The sequence below is a fragment of the Humulus lupulus genome, chromosome 6, assembly GCF_963169125.1.
Source record: "Humulus lupulus chromosome 6, drHumLupu1.1, whole genome shotgun sequence".
Taxonomy (NCBI): Eukaryota; Viridiplantae; Streptophyta; class Magnoliopsida; order Rosales; family Cannabaceae; genus Humulus; species Humulus lupulus.
Genome location: NC_084798.1, coordinates 218,725,956 through 218,748,775, shown reverse-complemented (window position 1 = coordinate 218,748,775; position 22,820 = coordinate 218,725,956). Strand labels below are relative to the sequence as shown.

The 22,820-nt window shown below is 36.6% G+C and overlaps 2 protein-coding genes across 2 annotated transcripts; both read right to left on the bottom strand.

The window, feature by feature from the left end:
- Positions 1-7,714: 7,714 nt before the first annotated feature.
- LOC133783382 (peptidyl-prolyl cis-trans isomerase FKBP16-1, chloroplastic) lies at positions 7,715-11,496 on the bottom strand. Its single transcript, XM_062222998.1, has 8 exons — positions 11,369-11,496; positions 10,539-10,736; positions 10,354-10,388; positions 9,540-9,633; positions 9,378-9,438; positions 9,044-9,089; positions 8,793-8,863; positions 7,715-8,106 (listed from the first exon to the last, which is right to left on the bottom strand). The coding sequence occupies exons 1-8, from the start codon at positions 11,452-11,454 to the stop codon at positions 8,029-8,031; spliced, it is 669 nt and encodes a 222-aa protein (XP_062078982.1). The 5' UTR covers positions 11,455-11,496; the 3' UTR covers positions 7,715-8,028.
- A 5,421-nt stretch (positions 11,497-16,917) lies between these two features.
- On the bottom strand, positions 16,918-20,078 carry LOC133786089 (uncharacterized). The gene is made up of 5 exons (XM_062225304.1): positions 19,903-20,078; positions 18,499-19,614; positions 18,100-18,225; positions 17,231-17,907; positions 16,918-16,991 (listed from the first exon to the last, which is right to left on the bottom strand). Exons 1-5 carry the CDS (start codon positions 20,076-20,078, stop codon positions 16,918-16,920), a joined length of 2,169 nt encoding a protein of 722 aa, XP_062081288.1.
- Positions 20,079-22,820: the final 2,742 nt, after the last annotated feature.

The following is a 22,820-nucleotide window of genomic DNA, read 5'->3' as shown; positions in this document are numbered from 1 at the left end:
TGCGAGTGGTTCAGCTTTATAGTGAATGAATACTGACTGAATGCATTGATTTTATTCCATTTCTATCCTTATTTTGTCTTACTTTGTACTTGAAATACTAATAGAATTTTAAAATTTGCTAAGGTTATTTTGGTAGTTTCATAGTTTTTTTTTGTTTTGTACTATTCTATTTGATCTTACACGCCAAACTACTTTCACACTTTATCATCTAATCATTTCTGTAAAATGTAAAATCTTTTGATAATACCAAAAAACAACCTCCCTAATTTTTCACATTATCTTCTTCTTCAATTTTCTGTTTATTTTCATATAGTACTTTCAATAGATGTTTTATTAATGTAATGCCTTGAATTATCCGATATATTTAATAGTGAGAATAGTAGCTCGGGAGGGTTATACTTGCTTAATTATATCATTAATTTATAGAATGTATGTATATGTGAATTATATTATAATATGATGTTAAATGCATACATGTGGGTCCACATTTTAATTACAAGGGTGTGATGGTAATTTAGCCCGTTGAGGATATAATTGTATATTTGTAAGCATGTCGATGATATGTTGTTGAGACCACATTATAATGTGGGTTTGTTCGAGCTATTCAGTATGAGACGATCTTGGAATATTGATTAGCGGTCTGATCGTAACGGGTTTAAGTTCGGGACTCGGGATGAGTCTCGGGGTGATTTTAATGATTAGAGCGTTACCGGGAATTAAATGGTAACGGGATATGAATTATTGGTGTTTGAGATTATCGAAGATAGCGAGAATTGGAGAGCGTTAATTATGATTAACGAGATAGGTTGGAAATGACAATTTTGCCCTTGGGAGCTTTTAGAAACCCTTAATTGACCTAGGGGTATAATGGTCTTTTTACCCCTAGGATAGATATAAACTCTTTAGGTTGTGAAACAAAGGGAAAAACAGAGCAAGTCTTGAAGTTTACCCGTACCTTCCTCCTCCTTCATCTTCTTTGTGATCTTTGAGCTCTTGTTGAGGATTCTAGCTTGGGAAGTAGACCTTGGGAGTTTGGGAGAGTGTTCCACCATTGAAGAGCATCACAACCTGAGTTTGAGGTAAGTTTCCAGTCATTAGTTTTCTGGTATGCTCTGTTTTGGCTTTAATTTTCAGCTTGTGATTTCTTTGTGGATAGTTGGAATTAATGGAAGTTTTGGTTGGGGTTTAACTTGGGTTTTGTTGAGGGAGTGTTATAGATCAATTTTAGGGGTTGTATTGGATGTTTGAGTGGTGTTTGAACTTGGTTTGAAATGTTGGTTTCAAGGAAAATCGCAAGGGAAGAAAAACCAGGGTATTGGCTGAACTGGAGGTTGGGCCGCGGCATGGCCAGGGAGGGCCGCAACCCTTGAAGGGTGCTGAAGGATGTCGCCTCTGTTTGAGGGGCGGGCCGCGGCCCTTAGTGGCATTTTGGCCAGAATTGAGTTTTTGGCTCGGGGATGTTAGCCTTAGGCCTCGGGGTCGATCATTGTAACGCCCTGGATAACCAAGACCGTTACACTGTGTGTTTAAAATAGTGCAAGACTTGCTAATCATGTCATTTAAACAGAATGTGAATTCAACGTCATCAACGGATTAGGAATAAAAGATTTTGGTCACAAACAGGCTATTTTCATTAAAAATGACAGTTTAATACATGGAAACTCAAAACAGGGTTTAGACGACTTAGTTACAGCAAATTCCAAGAGTTATAAATAATTCAAGCCATTCTAATGGAAAAATATACATTTTAGGTTTCCATCCCTGTATAATTCCTCGACCGTGGCGGCCGAGCAGCTGACAATGTACACCTCGCCCCCAGAGCTCTCCAACTCATGGTTAACTCAGCCTTCCCTTGCCTTTACCTACACCACGTAGTACCCGTGAGCCGAGGCCCAGCAAGAAAGCATGATAACATAGCAAGATCAACATCATTAATCAAATATTCCACAGTGCACAACCAGGAATTCAGCAATTCAAAACATTTATCCAATCAGTGATAACACTCAGCAGATTAACAGCTTATCATCCAGACAGTCAATCAATCTTGCCCATAACACAATAATCACATTCATAATCAACAGTTTATCACATCCATCAAATAATACTCAGGGTCGGCGCCCTTAGGTCGCACCCTCTATTTAACACACTGTCTTCGGCTCACTTGGGCCGCCCCCAGTGTAATACTCACTGACTCCGGCCAGCTTAACCGAGCTCAGTGATAAATAAGCTGCCTCAGGTACCAGTGGCCGAGTCGCGCCCTGTGCGCAAATATTGATTCTGACACCCTTAGGCCGGTTATCGCATGTCCCATGGCATAATAATACCATCTCATGACATGATATACAAATATAGGGAGCTCTTAGGCCCATCGTGTCCACATGGTTAATCACATTCACAACAATGCATACAAACATAGGGAACACTTAGTCCCAACCTAACCACATAATCAAGTGCAGCTTTCTTACCTCTCGATTTGTTAGCTTTGATCACTTGACTGCTTGAGCACGATCCCTCTCGAGCCCTAGCGCTCACCTAAACATAATCATAGGTCAAAGTCATCACCAAACCTCAAGTTCAAAACCTAGCCTCGGGACCAATCCCGAGCCCCCGGGGAGTCCTAGTTCCACCAAACAAGGTGGTGGAACCAAACCCCAAACCCTTGGTCAAAAACCCTTGCAAATTACCCTAAAATCCCTTTCTGGAAACAAGGCAGCGCTACAGCGCTCTTAGGAGGGCGCTGCAGCGCTACAAGCAGAACCAAATTCCCCCTGAAAGCTTGGCCTAGCGCTACAGCGCCCAAAGGCTAGCTCTGTAGCTCTAGTCACAGACAGGCAATACCCCAGTTTTCCCTCCTGCGATTTCCTCGAGCCAAACTCAACCAAAACCTCTCCAAACCTTCACCAAACTCAAAAACAGCCTTATTAACACACTCCACTCATGCCAAGCACCCCAAATACCCATAACTCAAGCACATGCATCCCTAATCTCAAAATTCACCATAGCCACTTCTAGACATCAAAACTCAGCAGAAACCAGTCAAGACATCAAAGTTAAAAGCTTAGAATTTCTTACCTTTAGTGGGAATTCGATTTCAAGACAACCTCTACACCTCCTTAGCTTGCTCTCCCTCAACCTTTGGCTTGAATTCCCTAAAGTTCCCATCAGATTCAACTTAAACACCATATTTCAAGAACCAAAACCAGAAACTGAAGAACTCTAAAGTCTTACCTCAAGTGATGGTGTGTTATTGCTAAACCCTTGCCAGTTCTTCAAACCTAGCTTAGGATCCTTGATGCTCAGCCTAACTCAGCTCTCCTCTGAGCTTTGCTCCAAGAAAACCCAAGAAAAGTGGTGAGAGAACCACAAACCGACCCTAGAGAATACAACTCTGTTTTTCCTTATTTTCTTTCTTCAAACTTCTGTACTATTCTACAACTTCCACTAACATAAAGTGTAATGCCCCAACTCTAGGGACCGTTACGGTGTGCCTTGTAAACAGTGCTAAACTCGCTAATCGAGTTATTTGGCCAAAATCGTGTAACTAAGTATGATTAGCGGTTTAGGGATTAAAAAAAAATTGGTTAAGATGTAACGTTTCATTAGAACGTTTAATATATATGTTGGGATCCCAAAATTATAATTTCAGAGTCTGCTATAAGAAAATATTTACAACAGGCCGTTCTATGCGGCAAAACAGGGTTTAACCCTAGTTCCCCTTCAAACCTTGGCCGTGGTGGACGAGCAGCTGCATATGTACACGTCATCACCTAAGCTCTCCAGCTCAAGGATGGTCTAGCTTTCTTTTGCCTTTACCTGCACCACATAGCACCCGTGAGCCGAAGCCCAGCAAGAAAACACAATATAACATGATATAATATCAACATTGATCGTATTAATTATTCAGGACCAACAATCCAAACAAATAGGTGACTATCACAAAAGTCACAAATATGGGGACAACACCCTTTAGCCATGTGTCGATAAGATCACCAGGGCTTAACAAATAAGTGAGCATCTCACTAGCTTTAACAGGATAGGTGCATGGTGATTAGTCACCAACATAACCTTCCTCCTGACTCTAGAGTCATAACTATGGAACAGTGTTCCCTAGCCATGTGACAAACAGTCATCGGGGCCATATGCCCTGGCTTTGAATAACTAGTCTTAGACTAGCCAAGCGCTTATAATTTTCATCGACCTTCTGGTCGGTCCAGCATTAATACCCCATATGAGTCATTTAATGCTGATGTCGATTAGATCTAATCTTCATTTGGCTCGGCGTTCATAATGCTATGCCATTTCTGACTCTTAGGTCAGTAAAACACGACCAGTGTTCGACTCATTGTGAACTTGACTAATAAATCACAGCTTCACAGATGGATCTAACACCATTGTCGAATCTGACTAATAAGTCAGTGCCATACACAAGTAAGTCATGCCACCAAACATATATCACATGTCCAATATCCATATACAAGGTATTCAACATGCTTACTTAACAAGTACTAGTACAATTAGGACCATGCACGAACACAGAGACTTAAGCTCCGAACGATATCATACTCAGTATATAACAATTGAGGGTATTGCCGTAAAAAAAATTTATTGGGATTATTGGTGCGTGAACTCAGAAAGATTACAGGGTTTTGCCGTAAATATTCCAATAATATTTAATCTATAATAACTTCACAACATTAATTTTAAGGAACATCCAAATAATAGTAGAGATCAACAAGCTATAATTTTCTTTGTCATATTAATTAACTCAATTAGTTAAATAAAAATATTTAATAATTTTACAGTTCTTTAGTAAGTGAAAATTTATTTTATTTTTTAGTAAATAAATGTGAGTATACTTATATATTTTTCTTACCTTAGTAATTTAATCATATTATTTAATTAATTATGCATATATAAAATATATGTAATTCTCCTAAAAAATTGTTTGCGTGATTACTTTTTTGATAGCATGTGCAATGTACGTGCCATTTCTTACTATATATTAATTTTTTATTTCAATTGATTTTTTTAAAATTATGTTATTAGGAGTATTCATCCAATCCAATCCACATTATTTTGCTTATAATTTATCTAATCTACACTAAGTATGAATTTTATTATTTAGTTATAAGTTGTTGGTTTTTCCTTTTTTGTTTAGTTATAAGTTGTTTTTATGTTGTTCTGTAGTTATTGTTCGTTATTTGTTAAGTACTTTTGCCGATTGTGGTGTTTTTGTACCGTTATTTGTTAAGTACTTTTGTCGAAGAAGCAAGTGGTAATGTTGACAAAGATTAAGATGTTTTTCTTAATTAGTTGTTTTGATGTTGGAGTCAAGTTGCGATGAATATTAATGTTCCTGAGTTAGATGTTGTCAAATTAGTACTTACAATTAAAGTTACTCGTGATATGCAAAAGAGGAGTGTCAAGCCTGGAGTAACTTTGAAGTCTCCTTTCAGGAATGACTGTTGATCTTTAGATGCTGGAGTTGTTTTGTAGTTTGTCTGTTGTTGTTGTTGTAGTGTAGTTGTTATTATGATTTTTGTTGCGTGTGTATTTTTTTTTTAATTTTGTTTATCTATGATGTGCATCATATGAATGCATCTTTTGTTTTTGTTTTTTATATTCTGGATTATGTAAGAATATATTTTTGATAAATTATAGTAAATGACCCAAAATAAAAGTATCAAGAAGCTAATGTCCTTATTTTTAAAATTGTAGATAAATGACGTTTTTACATCGTTGATTACCTAAATTGCCATTTTTTTTATAATTTATTTATTTATTTAGGATTGTATGATTTTAATATAGTGGTATATATATATTAGTTTTTATTTTAAAGTTATATTGATTTTTTAAGCTTTTTATAGGTTGTTGGTATATTATTTTCCAATTAGTGTATATGTTTTTTGTGGTATGATATATAATTTTTTTTTGTGATATTTAGTTTCTATTTTATTATACATAGTGGTAATATATAATTTTGTATCATGGTATATACATTTTAATGATAGTATATAACTTTGTTAGCATAGTATATATATTTTTTAGTAATAATTTTGTAAGTTTTGATGGTATATTATTTTTCAACTCAGTATATATACTTTGTGGTATGGTATATCATTCAACTACCCATAAAAAAACGAAAAAAATTCAAAATAACTTTAAAATAAAAACTAATTAAACAAAACTAATATACATATACCATAATATCAAAATATTTAGAATAAAATAGTAATTTGTTAAAGTGCATATTTGCTAATATGTGATATTAATGAGATGATTGAACTATTTTACTACAAAATTAAAAACATGGACATTTACTTATTTTCACACATCATTAAATGTCATTTTGCACCATGCCCTTATATTTTTTTAATCTTTTAGTTAGGTAATGCATATGTGATTGTAGACAAATTTTATTATCAATGCTAAGTTGTTTTTTAAGAACTTGAGTTATTTTTTTTATATATATATTAAAACAACGCAAAAGTATCTTAAGAGCAACTGAATAGAACAAACTGTAAGTAGTGTTTATAAGTCACGGAAACAGTGCAACAACAGAGCAAAAATTGTATGATAAATTATTTACAAATTTAAAAACTAATTGTTAGTCTCGATGAGTACTTGCAAAAAGTTGTAAAGGATTATATAATAATAATATAATATTGAGAAAATAAAAGTGTATGATGCAAATAAAGAGTAAGAGAAAAACTTATTTTTCAAAAAATAAAAAAAGAGGGAGATACTAGCTACAGGTAAAATGTATTATTAATAATTGTTTATTCCAATAAAAACAAAAATTGCATAAAGTTTTGTCGATCATTAGAAGTATTTGAAATGTTGTGGTTTTTATTTTTTTACTTTGTCTTTCCTTTTTATTTTCCTTTTATTTTCTTTCTTATCTTTCCTTTTTATTTTCCGATACTTAGTACTCATTATTTTTTTCTTTTTTTTTGTCCAACACCTCTCTCTCTCTCTCTCTCCATCTTTTTCTTTCATTCTCATTGATGTTGTTAACTATATTCACACATAATGGATATCCAATGAAATCTATTTTCTTAATTTTTAGTTGCACATTGAAAATAAGACTGCCACCATGCATTATTTTCAAGGGTGGATAGTCTTCTTTTAACTTGATACTATAGTTGAATATGTGTTGTTTCGGGGTTGCAATATAGTTTATGCAACAATATTTGTACCAGGTCTTCATACTCGCAATCTATCGGTATCAATTCGCCACTAGCTTCAAAATCAATATAATTCTTGTTTTTATTCCATTACTCGCAATCTATCGGTATCAATTCGCCACTAGCTTCAAAATCAATATAATTCTTGTTTTTATTCCATTGACCGTTGCTCTGTATCAAGATTGGTATTGACTCCATTCACTAAACATTATCATAAAAAATGAGGAAAAAATGGTTCAAAATCTACACAATTATAACCATATAAAAGGTACCATTTTAAGAGCTAGAAGAAAAACAAAACACAACATGATCAATAACACGAAAAGACCTATAATAAATTTATGGGTAAAAGAAAAGATGGTAAACATTATATCCTTGCAAGAATGTTGTAAATGACAAAAGCAAAAAATGCTACTAAAAAATAAATATGTTGATGAAAACAAGACCAGACTTAGATTATGAAATAAATATAAACTAAAAATACTAGGCTCCTCTAAACTAAAATACAAGAACAGCTACAGAGTCTAGAAATCTTTGAAATATACTTAATTCAGTCTCTTCAATTAATAACCAAATGAAATAACTTCAAACAATTGGTTCTTAGCCAAGCTAATCCTAACTCGGGTTCGAACTCTAGGTTCTTGACTCATACACACTCAACCAACCACTTGAACTAGCCAACCAAATACAAACAATTTATACGTATTTCGTATAAATCAAATAAATGTTTGGTGAAAGTGTGTGTTGAATAGTGAAGAAGGACACCAACATAGAAGGTTTGTTCATGGGAACAATGGTAGGGAAGCTCTGCAAATAAATCAAATAATAAAAACACACAAACTCAAAGTACTTTCAACAGCTGCACTTCAAATATCAAAGGCTCGTTCATGTGAGACATGAGGCTGCGCCGAGGACCGAACTGCAAGCAACAATGAATATAAGAAGTGCGAGTACTGTGTACAAAAAACTCGATGGACAAGACAACAAGCATCCACTTTTCTCTTTACTAATGAACCAGCATGCATAGGGTGTTGAAAAATCTTCAAATGGAAACTTGAAACACAACTTTGTAGAGCCTAATAAGGCCACACTACAATGACATTGTTATGACACTTCATAGTTTTCGCAAAAGAAAGGCAAAAAAGAGCAATATCAGAAGAGTCTATTTGATAAAGGAATAATATATATATATATATTAATATATATGGTGTTGGCACTATTAGTCTCTAAATTATACCACTTACTATGGTTTGGTCCTCAAAATTTCAGTTTTAGCATTAAAGTCCTAAACTTTTAACTAATTAAGTCCTTTAGAATAACAAAAGTTTAATTTTTTAAGTAAAAAATCACATGTTTTTTTATCTGTTAGCATTTTAATATGTTCAGGAAAAAAAATTAGATTCTTAGTCTGTATAATATTTTCTAATTTATTTGGATAAAAAATTGACTTTGGTTAGTAAAAATGACTTGAATGCTAAGAAAGTTGAAATTTATGGACTTTATAACTAAAGCTCCAACTTTGTGAGCTAAACTGTAATAATCTGCATAGTTCAAGGAAGTGTCAAATTCTCCTATATATAGATGTATAGGGAAGTTAAAATGTACCTCTTCAGGTATTGGCTGTAAGTTTTCATTTATGTATCCAACTGAAGGAGGTACCAATGCTCTTCTCTTTCCTGAGAATGAAATAATCCAAACAAAGTATGAAAATTTGCTATAATATCATGAATCAATCTCATATCCAAAATCAAAATAAGTCACAAGGGATTAATGGACAAAAGTGAAAAGTACAAGTTAAAGATTGAGAAGCCAAGAAAACAATAAAAAGGGTAGAGATAATAAGCAATTCAATCTACCTCCAACTCTCATCCCAATAATCACATCCTTCAAACCCTTTATAATCTGTCATAAAGGAGAAAACTTTGACATGTAAACAGATACATTCATAAATATATAAAGTGTTTGGTAAAATTTATATTTTTTTCATGTCACTTTGGAAAATAGACATTTTTTTTTACACTTTGTCTAACACACTGCAGAGAATTATAAAAGAAATGTCATTTTGCAAAATGACACTAAAAAAATGTCTAGTTTTACCAATTACTCTATATATATATATATATGTTAGTAGAAATTATACTTATATTAGTATTTTTTGAGAAAATGTTGAATAAAATAGGAACTGATTACCTCATTCTCATCCAAAGGAAGAATAACAGGTGAGCTTTCTCCACTGAATTGATCCACAGTGCTACATGGATTTGAGGTACATTACACTTTCAGAGGAAGGCTAAGAAAATAGAATTAATGTAAGTATAACTTGTATGAAAAGAAATTGGCAAGGAAACTGACCTATGAACAAAGTATCCATTTGAACGTCTACAAACATAATTTATTTCAACTCGATTCCCTTCATTGGCTTCTAGTCCTTTCCCTTCAAGTATCTCTAAATCGAAGGGAAAGTTCTGATTAGCATAAACATTCAGAACCAGAATACTCATCTCCGAAAAGATCATACTAATTAGAAAATGAGAAATAATGCATACAACAAAAGGTATCATATCATAGATCATCGGTTGACTGCATAAAAAGAAGCTTATAATGTTATTAATCTGTATTTTATAATGGATAAGACTAGCTGACCAGATAACTTAGGCTCTTGATTTGAAATATGATATTAATGATATATTATTAAGTGGAACTATGATTTGCAATTGTGTTAGTTTCCAAGAGGAATTGTTCAAATGGTTAGGCAAGGGGTTTGCTCTCACAAAGTCTATGGTTCGAGACCTCCTAGATAAACATCTACATAACAACAGTTGCTACAGACCGATCAGTAGCCTAGTTTCAAAAAATTCTAAATTGGTTTGTCTCCAACTGCCTATCTATAAACAGGTCTCTTTATACAAAAGTTTTAGAAGACTTGTTATAGTGAAAGGTATGTGTGTGTATATATACATATCTTCGTTTACACTCTATATAATTATTATCTTTCGTTTGTTCTTTTCTAGATATTCCCCTATTTCTATATAGTTCTCTCTCTAAATACTTATTCTTTCATTTTCTCCCTTGGTTCTACATCACCTCTACACTTAAACATGCATACTAAAGCAACCCTACCATCTGCTATGAGCAAATATACTATAGAATGTTATGAGTGCAGTACCTTGAAACCTCACCCCATTAGGAAGCTTTAAGGTCCTGGACACTTCAAATTCCAAACAGAAGATCCCAAATGAGAACATGAATAGTATCAAAACAATCACCTTCTAGATTCCAATTTAGACCTGAGTTATAAATTTTAAGGAAAGAACACCAACCAAACAAATACATACAACAAAAAACAATTACCGAATGACTTCGGGATCCTTCATTTCTGGCATTGGTGTTGTTGCTGCAAAAGCAGGCTGTACTATGAATAGGAGAGGGTTGAACCCCATAAACTTCAAAAGCAGCCTCCTTGGCATCCTTTTTGCTGTTAGTGACCGAAAACTATTTTGCAATCTCTCTTCCATAGCCTTCTTGGGTTGATCATTATGAATGCAGCAGCTGGTTTGTGCACAAGTTTAATACAAAATCAAGAGACATACTTAAATGGAAAAGAACATGACATTTTAACCATATATAGCACTGTCAAAACTCTGAGCCATTATGACAATCTTGGTGTTTTAATATCTTCCCAATTGCCAACAAGAGTAAAAACTATCAGACTTGTGGTTTGCTCTTACCTATATAGCAATCTCTATAGTTTCTTATTTTTCTCAAAACAAAAAAAAAGAGCAAATAAGGTCCTATTTATGCACCTGAGAGGTGAGATTTTGCTAGTTTGTTGTATGTAATACGATACTCATGATGATAAAAACAACACTATAACCCTAAAATGAAGTTAACCCAAAAGTGAAACACTGTCAATGTAGAATTCTAAACCATTTTATCACAGATTTGTGAAACAAAAACTCCAAATTCTGACTATAAAGCAGTAAAAAATGGTTCTTTTTCTTGCTAGTACCATAGCAGAGAGCCAATATACACCATGGTGTTGACTTGAGCTCAAGAAGTAAAATGGAATGGCAGACAGAGAAAATATATACAGAATTGAATTCTAATCTAAACCAATAAAAATGGCATTACCAGAAAGAAAAAGATAAAGTAGTAGCGGGAAGAGAAAGGAAGATTCATACCTTACAGGAGTGGAAGAAGATGGTGATTTAACCTGAAAAAGTAAGCTCTGAGATTGGAGAGCTTCCATTCCAATGGCTCGGGCCATATGGGGTGTGGGTATTCTCTTAAGAATGGATATTGAACTGACTTTCTATGATTGTAAGAAGGAAAATATTATTATTATTATTAAGAAAAATAAAAGTAATAGTTTAATTGTCTAGTTAAGTCTCAAATTTGATTTTTTTTATTTTTTAAAAAAAATTGTAATGATACAATTTTATCAAGTTTATTGATTTTGGTAAAAAAAAATTATAATAAGATATTTTTTACTTTGATTTATTATGGATTTTACAATGTTATATACTTTATTTTATATATTGTTTTTATTATTATAATCTAGTTCCTTTTAATTACACAACTTGAGTAGTATACAATAGACGAAGCTATACAAAATTTATAAGATGAGGAGTGAAAACAATTAGAAAAGAAGGAGAAAAATAGAAGGAATAATGGAAGCTGTTTTGTATTCCTTGAATATTCAATAACAGAGTACAGGAATATATACAGTCCAATAAGGAGGGACCAATGCATAGAAAATGGACATCTATCCTTTACATATAACCACTATAACCATTGTAACTAATCAGAGAAATACAATAATAAAATGAGATTAATTTATGGTTTAACACCCCCCCGCAAACTCAACGGGCAAGGAAGGACGTTGAGTTTGGTGCGTAAGTCATGGAACCGAGAAGCCACAAGCGGTTTGGTTAGACAATCTGCAAGTTGATCCGACGAAGGAGTGAAGACAAGACGAAGACTGCCGCGATTGACCCATTCACGCACAAAGTGACAATCGATTTCCACGTGCTTGGTACGAGCATGCAGAACTGGATTGGAGGCTAAATGAAGGGTGCCGATATTATCACAATGAAGCACAGACGGGTTGGAGACTGGAAATCCAAGTTCAGCCAGCAATGTTTCAAGCCAAGAGACTTCGGAGGCCCCATTGGCAAGGGCTCGATATTCAGATTCCGTACTGGAGCGTGAGACCACTTTCTGCTTGGAAGAGGACCACGAGAGAAGGTTAAGGCCAAGGAAAACACAATATGCACTAGTGCTACGCCGATCATCAGGACAAGAAGCCCAATCCGCATCTGTAAAGCAGCGGAGTTGTGAAATAGAATCGGGCTGAATGAAAAGTCCCAAGTGAGGAGTCCCTTTAAGATATCGTAGTACCCGCTTCGCAGCGTGTAGATGGACCGTAGTAGGGGAATGCATAAACTGGCATAACTTGTTAACTGAGTAGGAGATGTCAGGCCTAGTGAATGTGCAATATTGAAGAGCACCGATAATGCTGCGATATGAAGTGGCATCAGAGAGCAAGTCACCATCATGAATAGAAAGGGAGCCCAAAGCTATTGGAGTAGGGACTGGTTTGGAGTCCAAGAGACATGTTTTTGTAAGAAGATCTCTGATGTACTTGGTCTGGGAAAGATGCATTCCATGAGCAGTCCGAGACACTTGCAAGCCCAAAAAATAGTGTAGCGAACCCAAATTTTTCACTGCAAATTTGGTGCGAAGATAACCAATCAAATCAGAAATAACAGCAGAGGTAGATCCTGTGATGATAATATCATCTACATAGATAAGAACAATCAACATAATAGCTCCAGATCTGTACATAAACATAGAACAGTCAGCTTTTGATGCTTGAAAACCCCAATCCAGTAAGGCAGTAGTCAACTTAAGAAACCAAGCACGAGGGGACTGCTTCAAGCCGTATAGGGACTTAGCAAGTTTGCAAACATGCGTGGGGGCAGCGGGATTCACAAAACCAGGCGGCTGGGTCATATAGACAGTTTCAGTTAAGTCCCCATGTAAGAAAGCGTTCTGGATGTCAATTTGTTGGACAAGCCAGTGAAAAGAGACAGCGATGGAGAGAACGAACCGAATAGTGGCTGGTTTGATGACGGGACTGAATGTCTCATGAAATTCAAGACCAGCAGTTTGATGATAACCCTTGGCAACTAAGCGTGCCTTGAAACGATCAACCGAACCATCAGCATTAAGTTTAAGCCGATAGACCCACTTGCAGCCAATAATAGTACATCGTGGAGGCGGCGGGACAAGAGTCCAAATACCTTGAGACTGAAGAGCATCAAACTCTTGGCGCATAGTCAACTGCCATTCCGGCTGAGAATTAGTCTCCTTGAAAGTGGACGGCTCAATAGGTGTACCTGCAACCACACTATAAAATAACCGAGGTTTGTGAATCCCAGATTTAGCTCGAGTTACCATAGGGTGCAAATTATGAGGGGTAATGGTAGGCACACATGGACCATGCAAACTTACGGCGGGAGAGGTGGAGGGAGGAGACACAAGGGGAGTGATGGGACAGGGGGAAGTCTCGGGTGGGGGAGTGGAAGAAGAAGCTTCGGGTGAAGAAGGGGAAGGGGAAGCCTCGGGTTGGGGAGGGGAAGGGGAAGGAGAAGTCGCGGGTTAGGAAGGAAAAGGTAGAGTATGAATGACGGTATGAGATGGCACGGGAGGGGTAGAAAGTGAAGAGATGGAGTGATCATAAGGAAAACGGAGTTCATTAAAAACAACATGGCGAGTAACATAAAGACGACCAGTGGAAGCATTAAGACAGAGATAACCTTTGTGATGGCTACTATACCCAAGAAATACACATGATGAAGACCGAAATTCTAACTTATGAGAGTTGTATGGCCGAAGAAAGGGAAAACATTCACACCCAAAGACACGAAAATGAGAGTAAGAGGGATCTTTGTCATAAAGAACACGAAAAGGAGTTTGATAAAGTAAAACACGAGTAGGGAGACGATTGATAATGTAAACTGCAGTAGAAAAAGCATAGGGCCAAAAATGAAGTAGCATATGGGCGTGAGCTGATAGGGCAAGACCGGTCTCAACTACATGGTGATTCTTACGTTCGACACGACCGTTTTGTTGAGGAGTGTATGGGCAGGCCAGTTCATGGTGAATGCCATGATGAGAGAAAAAAGTGGACAGGGAACGGAATTCACCGCCCCAATCCGAGCGAACACGCTTAATGGAACTAGTGAATTGAGTAGAGACCATGGATTTAAAGATAAGAAAAGCTTGATAGGCCTCATCTTTTGTTTTAAGTAAGTAACACCAAGTAAAACGACTATAATCATTAATGAATAAAATAAAATAACGAACACCACTGACAGAAGAAACAGGGGAAGGTCCCCAAAGATCCGTATGTATTAATTCAAAAGGCATTAAAGCCCTAGATACAGAATTTGGGAATGGAAGTCGTGAGACTTAGCCATTTGACAAGAGGAACAAAAACGAAAATGATCTTTCTTAGAAACTGAAATATTACACTTAGAAATAACACGAGTGACAACATCAGGTGAGGAATGCCCTAGACGAGAATGCCACAAACTGAGGTCGGTCTTGGAGGAAAGGAACAGCCGTGGGGATGATGACGGAATGGAAGGAGGAGTAGAGACACGGTAGAGACCATTTTCAAGAAGACCCTTGAGGAGAATTCGATTGTTTGCCTGAGATTTAACAAGAAAGAGGTGAGGATGAAATTCCACATAAGCTGCATTATCTTGGCATAATTTGGAAACACTTAACCGATTTTTAGTGAGAGAGGGAGAGTAATACACCTGACTGAGTTGAAGGGAAGTATGATAAGCAGGTAAGTATGCATGGCCAATATGAGAGATAGAGACTTGCTTACCATTACCCACCGTAATTGTGTCACCACCATGGAAAGGTTGAGCCGATTCCAACAGATTCATGTCAGGAGTGAAATGATGAGACGCCTCTGAGTCCATGTACCAGTTCAGGTCCATCACAGTTTGGGGAGTAGCTGATGGAGTGGGGAGTAATGGTGGCTGAGAGGGATGCTGGGAAAAATAGGCAGTATACTGTTTAGGAGGTGGGGAGGGACTGTACTGATGGTTATGGCGATGATAGCAATAAGCGGCGGTATGGCCCAAACGAAAACAGATTTGGCACTTAGGGCGGTAAGGGAGACGGGTATTGGGAACATGAGGAGAAGAAGAAGTAAAAGAGGAAGGCAGCGGAGGACGGGAGGGACGAGTGGGGGCCTGAGCAGGACGATAGGAGGGGTAGGGAAACTGTTTTGGTTTGGGTTTGGAGAAGGGAAGCTGGGTAAAATTTGCTTGAAGGGAGCTAATGGTAGCGGCAGAAGTTTGACGGTCCAAACGAGCCTCAAAACTGAGAAGAAGAGAGTGAACTTCTTCAATGGAAGGACGATCCGGCCGAGCCTGAATAGAGCTCATAAAGGAGTTGTACTCCGGTCCCAACCCATTGAGTAGATAAATCAGCTGATCTTTGTAAGAGACGGGGTCACCAACAGAAGCAAGAATGTTACATAATGATTTCAATTTCTGCAAACAAACAAGAGCAGTGAGGCCATCCTTCTTCAATGTCTGCAAAGAGGTTCGGACCTCAGAAATTTTGGCAAAAGAGGCAGCAGTGAAGAGTTGTTCCAGAGAGTGCCAAATAGCAGAAGCAGTAGAGAAACCCACAATCTGACCAAGAAAGGAATCAGAAATAGAAGCATATAACCAACTCATTATCAACCGATTATACCTGTGCCAGGATGAGAAAGCTGGGTTAGGGACCGTGGAGGCAGCATCAAGGAACTGGGAGGGGCACACCACCGAACCATCAAGATAGCCCTCAAGGCCATTAGCAATCACAATATTCAGTAGCTGCATCTTCCAAACCAAATAGTTGGAATCATCAAGTTTGATGGTAATTGTTTGGGTCACCGAAGGAAATGCTGAAGAGGGGATCGGACCAGAAGAGGAAGAAGGGCCGATCGGGGAAGACGCGACTGGAGAACTGGGCGGAGCCGGCACCGGTGACGGCGGAGAACCAGTGGAGCCCGTACTTAGGTCAGAGGCCATGGATGCGTATCACTGGAGCTCTGATACCATGAAAACAAACAGAAAAGAAGGAGAAAAATAGAAGGAATAATAGAAGCTGTTTTGTATTCCTTGAATATTCAATAACAGAGTACAGGAATATATACAGTCCAATAAGGAGGGGACCAATGCATAGAAAATGGACATCTGTCCTTTACATATAACCACTATAACCATTGTAACTAATTAGAGAAATACAATAATAAAATGAGATTAATTTATGGTTTAACAAGGAGTTATAGTATTATTACCTATACAGTTTTAGTTTTTAGTTTTTAGGTTTAATGTTTTTTTTTTTTTTATCAAAAAAGAAAGACTTTATTAATCACAATCAGAATACAAACTAACAACCTCACTCAAGGAGATGGCACCAGCAACATTACAAGGAACATATTTTCCTTACAAAGATCCTCTCATTTCCTTTCATTTTCTTTTGTCTAAAGCAACTAATTCTATATACAATATCTTTTTTTATCATATCTACTATAATATTGACTCTATGAGAGTAACTATTAAAAAAACAAGTATTCCGATTATGCCAAATGTAATACATTGTTGCTGAAAACACAGCTGCCACAATCGCTGCCTTAACACCTCTTCTCATATCTTCAATCCATCGGGTCCAGCCACTGAATCTTAAAGGCCAATTGCATCCAATCCAATCTTGGATTTGATGCACCACCTGCTGAGAGAAAAAGCAATCAAAAAATAAATGTTCATGGTTTTCTTCAGCTTGTTCACAAACCGGGCAAAGGAAGCAATCAAGATGCATAAGCACCCTATGCAAGTGATCCCGGGTTAACAACTTATCATTCACCGCTTGCCAAGTAATAAATCGATGTTTTGGCACACTCATCCTATTCCACACAAAGTGATGGTAATTGACTGGATCTTGGTGTATAAATCTCGTATAAAGCAAACCAATTTTGAATCTCCCTTGACTGCCAGCTTCATCGATTTCCTTTTGAGTAAAAATTTCTCGAATGTGACAAATTTTGCGCCAATACCAACTTGAATCTGCCTTAAGTTGGTATTGCCAGAAACATTGACCATTTAAGTATATAGTGTTTATCCATTTCACCCACAGAGTCTCTTGTTGGTGACTAATAGCCCAAACATATTTGGCAAGCATTGCCTTGTTCCACTTAGCTCCTTCACCGAAACCCAAACCCCCAAAAAATTTTGGCAAGCAAACAGTGGACCAGAAGGTGAGATGACAATTACTTCTGGTACCATTGTTACCCCACAGAAACCACAAGCATAGCTTGTCTACCTCTTTGACTGTGCTTTGAGGGAGCAAGAAGATGTTCATCCAGTAGTTTCGCAAACCCAAAAGAACAGATGTAATGAGTTGAGTCCGCCCTGCATAAGATAGATGTCTACTTGCCCAAGTGTGAAGCCTTAGTTTAATTTTTTTAAGGATCTCTCCACAATCTGCCACTTTCCATTTTGTTGGCCTCATAGGAATCCCCAAATATTTAAGAGGAAATGTTCCCTCTTCAAGCTGCAAAATCTGAAGCAGCTGGACCTTGACAGCAGCCGAAACACCTCCAAAAAACACTTGAGATTTACTGAGATTGGCCTTCAACCCTATACTACTGCAGAAGTCCTCAAAAACCTGTTTAACATTCTAAACTGAGCCGCTGTTAGCTTTACAGAAAATCACTAAGTCATCAGCAAAGCAAAGGTTGATAATCTTAAGGCTTTTACACATAGGGTGAAATTAGAAATCTTGTTGCATAGCCCCTAGTTGAAGCAGCCGAGTGAGGTATTCCATAACCAAGACAAACAGTAATGGTGAGATAGGGTCTCCTTGGCGAAGTCCCTTAACTCCCTGAAAACCCCCCTGCAATCTTCCATTCATCATGAGTACATAAGAAGTGCCATGGAGACACACCATCACCCAATGAATGAACCTGGTAGGACATCAAAGACAGATTAACAACCTCTCCAAAAAGCACCAGTCTACTGTATCATAGGCCTTTCTTAGGTTTATCTTTAAAGCACACCTCGGGGAAGTATTTCTTCTATTGTAATTCTTGATCAAATCTTGAAAAATTAGAATATTATGAGCTAGAGATACCCCTTTTACAAAGGCACCTTGATTTTGACTAATCAGATTAGGTAAAACTTCCGAGAGCCTACTACATATCATTTTTGAAATGCACTTATATAAAGTGTTGCAACACGCTATGGGTCTATAGTCAACTGCCCTACTAGGCTTATCAGTTTTAGGGACCAGAGCAAGAACTGTTTCATTAAGCTCTGCAGGAATCTTCCCAGAATGAAAGAACTCAAGGATAGCCTCTGATATGTCATCACCTATATTCTGCCACATTGCCTTGTAAAACTCATAACCATAGCCATCCGGCCCTGGACTTTTAGTGCCCGGAATGCTAAATAAAGCCTTCTTGACATCAGATTTCCTAAATTCCCTAATCAAACTCAGCTGCATCTCAATATCCAGACAAGGACCCAGCTCTATACATTGAGAATTAAAAGTACTATTAGTTGAACTGGTGCTTCCCATATAACCTCTGAAATGGTCCAGGAAATGATGAACCACTTTGTTGTAATCATCAATTATGACCCCCTGCTCATTCAGAAATGAAACAATACGATTCTCCTCCCTTCTTTTTTTAATGCACACATGAAAGTACGCATTATTATCATCACCCCTCTGCAGCCAAGTAACTTTGCTGCGTTGAATCAAAAAACTTATGTACCTAGCAGAGTGATATTGATATCGAACTGCTACTATTTTTTCAGCCTCTTGAGCAGCATTATCTGTTGGTGAAGCTTGAGCTCTAGTTAGTGCCAGTTGATAGTCACATTTTGCTTGATGATATCCCTGCTCAACATCTCCAATTTCCTCCCTATTAAATGCTTTCAAAATATGCTTTAGCCGAAGCAGTTTTTTAGTCACACCCAGTAAACCCCTCACTGCCATAGGTTTATTCCAGCTATCTATAACTACCTCTTTAAACCCTCTGTGAACAATCCATAAATTAAAAAACTGAAATGGATTTATGCCCAGATTACCATGTTTGAGAGTTTTGATGAGACAATAACAGTGGTTCGAATGGACATCCCATTGGAATTCAGCAATAGTGTTAGGCAATGCATCTATCCAATCTTCATTAATAAACACATGATCAATTTTCGAGTAAACCCTATCCCCTCCATTCTGCTTATTGGACCAGGTGAAATTAGAACCAATACTCTTGAGAGAAGCCAACTGAGTATGGGCAAGCCAAGCATTAGAGTCAAGAATTGCAGCAGCACTTATTGTCCTCCCTCCCGCTCTATCATCAAAATTAAACACAACATTGAAATCTCCCACAATCAACTAAGGCTTTTTCAGTTCATGAGTAAAAGAAAGACCCCTCCACATCTCCAATCTCTCATCCATAGTGTTAAGACCATATACAAAAGTGACCAAAATATCCGTCTGCATGCCTGTAAGTTTAACCAAACAGTGAACAAATTGTTGCTGTTCTAGCAGGACCTGAACTTTGATAAACGAATTCTGCCAAAGAACTAAAATTCTGCCTTCTGTGATATTACTACTATAATAATCCTAGCCAAGGAACAATTTAGCCATCATATCATCAACTTTGTCCTTCTTCATCTTATTCTCTAATAAAGCACCAATTCCCACTTTATTCATCTTTAAGAGACTCAGAATAGCATATTGCTTTTCCCTCTTATTCATACCCCTTATATTCCAACTAAGTATATTGGAGCAGTCCCTCAATCTTTGAGTCATTTCAATTCCCTTTTTTCTCTCCTTTCCCCTGTTCCTGAAGAACCTTGAAAGCATTCTGTTTTTTGTCTATATCAGTCCTCACTAACTTCCCTCTCCCTTTTGAGTTCCCAACTCTCTTAGGAATTTCCCAATTCTCTTTGTTGTCCTGATCAGGTGTTAAGGGATGATCCAGTGAATTTCCCTTTTCCTTTGCTACCCTTCGAACATCTATCCCTGCCTCATCATGTTTCTCTTCCACTTCCTTAATAGCCACAGGATCTCTAGTTAAATCTCCTGAAATTGCATCAGTAGCCGCAATCTCAGGTACAACATTGGTTCCAGCAGTTTCCTTTTCGGTCACATTCTTCTTTACCCAACTATTAGGGCAATTTTTCTTGCATTAAACCATGTTATGGCCAAATCCTTTACAATTGTTGCATTTGATGGGGAGCCATTCATACTTGTGAACTGTTCTTAAACTTGGCCTCTCTCATTCACAAAATAAATGACAAACAGAGGGTCATCTGTTATCTCCATTTCAACCAGAACTCTAGCATATCTAATCATAGATCTTTCCTTAGTAAACTTATCCACCATAATTGGTTTCCCTATAGTACTAACCAAGGCACTGAGGCATTTTTGGCCCCAATATTGAAGACCTAGATTAGGAAATCTGATCCAAAGAGGTACAGAACGGACTAACCTTATTGTGTTTAGATCTTGAGTCCAAGGTCGCACAATAACTGGTTTCTTGTCAAACTGCACAATGCCAATTTCCAGAACAAAATCTCGAGTAGCCTCATCATTGAATTTGACAATGGTGAGTCCCATATTCATCCTCACAACTCATTCAATGCCAAGGTGTCCCCAGATACGTTTCACAAAGCCTTCAAAAATAGCAAATGGGGGATTGGCTCCCATCACCATACATATCATTGCAGAACTCCAATTTTGAGCCTGTTCTGCAACCTCTGCCATATCAATTTGAGCAACTCTCTTCCCATTTTTCAGTATCGGCTCCTCACAATGAAGCTTGGCCGCCTCACTAATCTGATGCTTATCCTTAAGTTTCGCCCAATGAGATTGAGCTGAAGCTTGAAAATCGTCCTTCTCAGAATCCTCAGCCCAATTCGTTTTCAGCACTTCTTCCTCTAGGCTAATCAGACCACCACCACATACAGGGCTCATATTCTTCTTCGATAATGGGTTCTTCATCAGATCCTTTCCTTCAGACAGTTGCATTAGTAAATCTACCTCTGACTGCATACTCCGCACTTGATCCTTCGTATGAGATTTAGTCACGATCGTGGATGAAGGGGGCTCCTCATTTCGAGATCTAGATGCAGGCTTTCGAGTAACCTTCTTCTTCTTCATCGCGGGAAAGAAGAGAGGATTCTACACACGCCTTTTCTTGATATAATTGTGTTAGGTTTAATGTTTTTAATTAGTTAAGTTTAAGTTTTTATTTTTTATTATTTTAAATTAATTAGATTTTAAAAAATATATTTTTAATCAATTTTATATAATATTTAATTATTTTATAAAAAGATAAACATTTCAAATGCAATCACGTGGCTGCCACGTAGCTCTCTGGTCAAACTTAACGATCAGACACCTACGATTGCACCAAAGTTGTAACGGTATATATTTTTGCAGCTAATTTTTTTACTTAATTAAGCATTTAACACAGTAACAAATTGATGTTTCTTTAGTTGAGTTATGATAAAATATTGATGTTGCTATGTGAAGAATATCTATGGCTGAAGTTGAATTTGAGTTGATGTTTTCTTGAGCTCCAAATAAAACAAAAATTGAGCATTGTTTGAATGGTGGTTAATCATTTTTTACTTGATATTCAATTTATATAATTGTTGCATCTGGTTGAATTCTCTACTAATTGCAAATTAAATACAACATAATGTTATAATTGTAGTTATTTGGAATGAATATTCAAATGGATTGTTTTTCTAATATTTTAAAATGCAATTAAACAAATAAATAGATTGTATTCCACTATCCCTAATTAAATTGGATCTGAGTACTCATATTGTTGAAACTTGAGTAGGATGGACCATTCAAGTCACATTTACCTTTGAAAAAAGAAAAGAAAATTGTAAAAGAAGAAACAAAATCCTCTCCTATAAGCACACATGCGCCTAGGGCCCCCAAATAAAAATGCCTCAATATTTAAAAATGTCATTTTTTTTCTATACAAAAAGGCCTCATAATTTTACAAAAATATTATTTTATATATAAATATTGTAAAAATACCAAAATTTTCCTTGGGCCCCCAATGCCCACAAGCTGGCCCTGCCCATAAGTGTATGTGAGTTTAGACAACAATGTCTTCCCCATTGACACTATAGACCCACATATGTTGTACTTACGTGTAAATACTATCACAATTTGCACTATTAAACTTTAAATTGTTAACAAAATATAAAATAAAAAAGTTAACCGGTCAAAAAAACATTCACCAACAGGAATGATCTTTCTTGACATTATTTTTTAAAGGAATGAGTATTCCACCAAAATAGTAGAAAAATTATTCTAATGCATAATTTTTCTAATATTTCAAAATGCAGTTAAACAAATAAATTGAATGAAAACAAATAAGCGCTGATATTGTTGAAACTTGAGTAGGACAATTAATTGAGTCACCTTTACCTTTGAAAAAGAAAAGAAAATTGTAAAAGAAGAAACAAATACTTCATCTTCAATATATAGTATATGACGAACAAACCAAACCAAACCATGCACAAA

Bases quoted from the DNA above. Each gene is read 5' to 3' on its own strand.
- LOC133783382 (XM_062222998.1), bottom strand. From the start codon at position 11,454: ATGGCCCGAGCCATTGGAATGGAAGCTCTCCAATCTCAGAGCTTACTT. The intron at 10,737-11,368 runs GTATGAATCTTC...TGCACAAACCAG, and splicing joins TCTTCTTCCACTCCTGTAAG to CTGCTGCATTCATAATGATC. The intron at 9,090-9,377 runs GTAATCAGTTCC...CCTTTATGACAG, and splicing joins TTCCTTTGGATGAGAATGAG to ATTATAAAGGGTTTGAAGGA.
- LOC133786089 (XM_062225304.1), bottom strand. From the start codon at position 20,078: ATGACTCAAAGATTGAGGGACTGCTCCAATATACTTAGTTGGAATATA. The intron at 18,226-18,498 runs GTGTTGCAACAC...ATGTCCTACCAG, and splicing joins GTTGACTATAGACCCATAGC to GTTCATTCATTGGGTGATGG. The intron at 17,908-18,099 runs GTTTGTCTTGGT...GGACTTCTGCAG, and splicing joins GACCCTATCTCACCATTACT to TAGTATAGGGTTGAAGGCCA.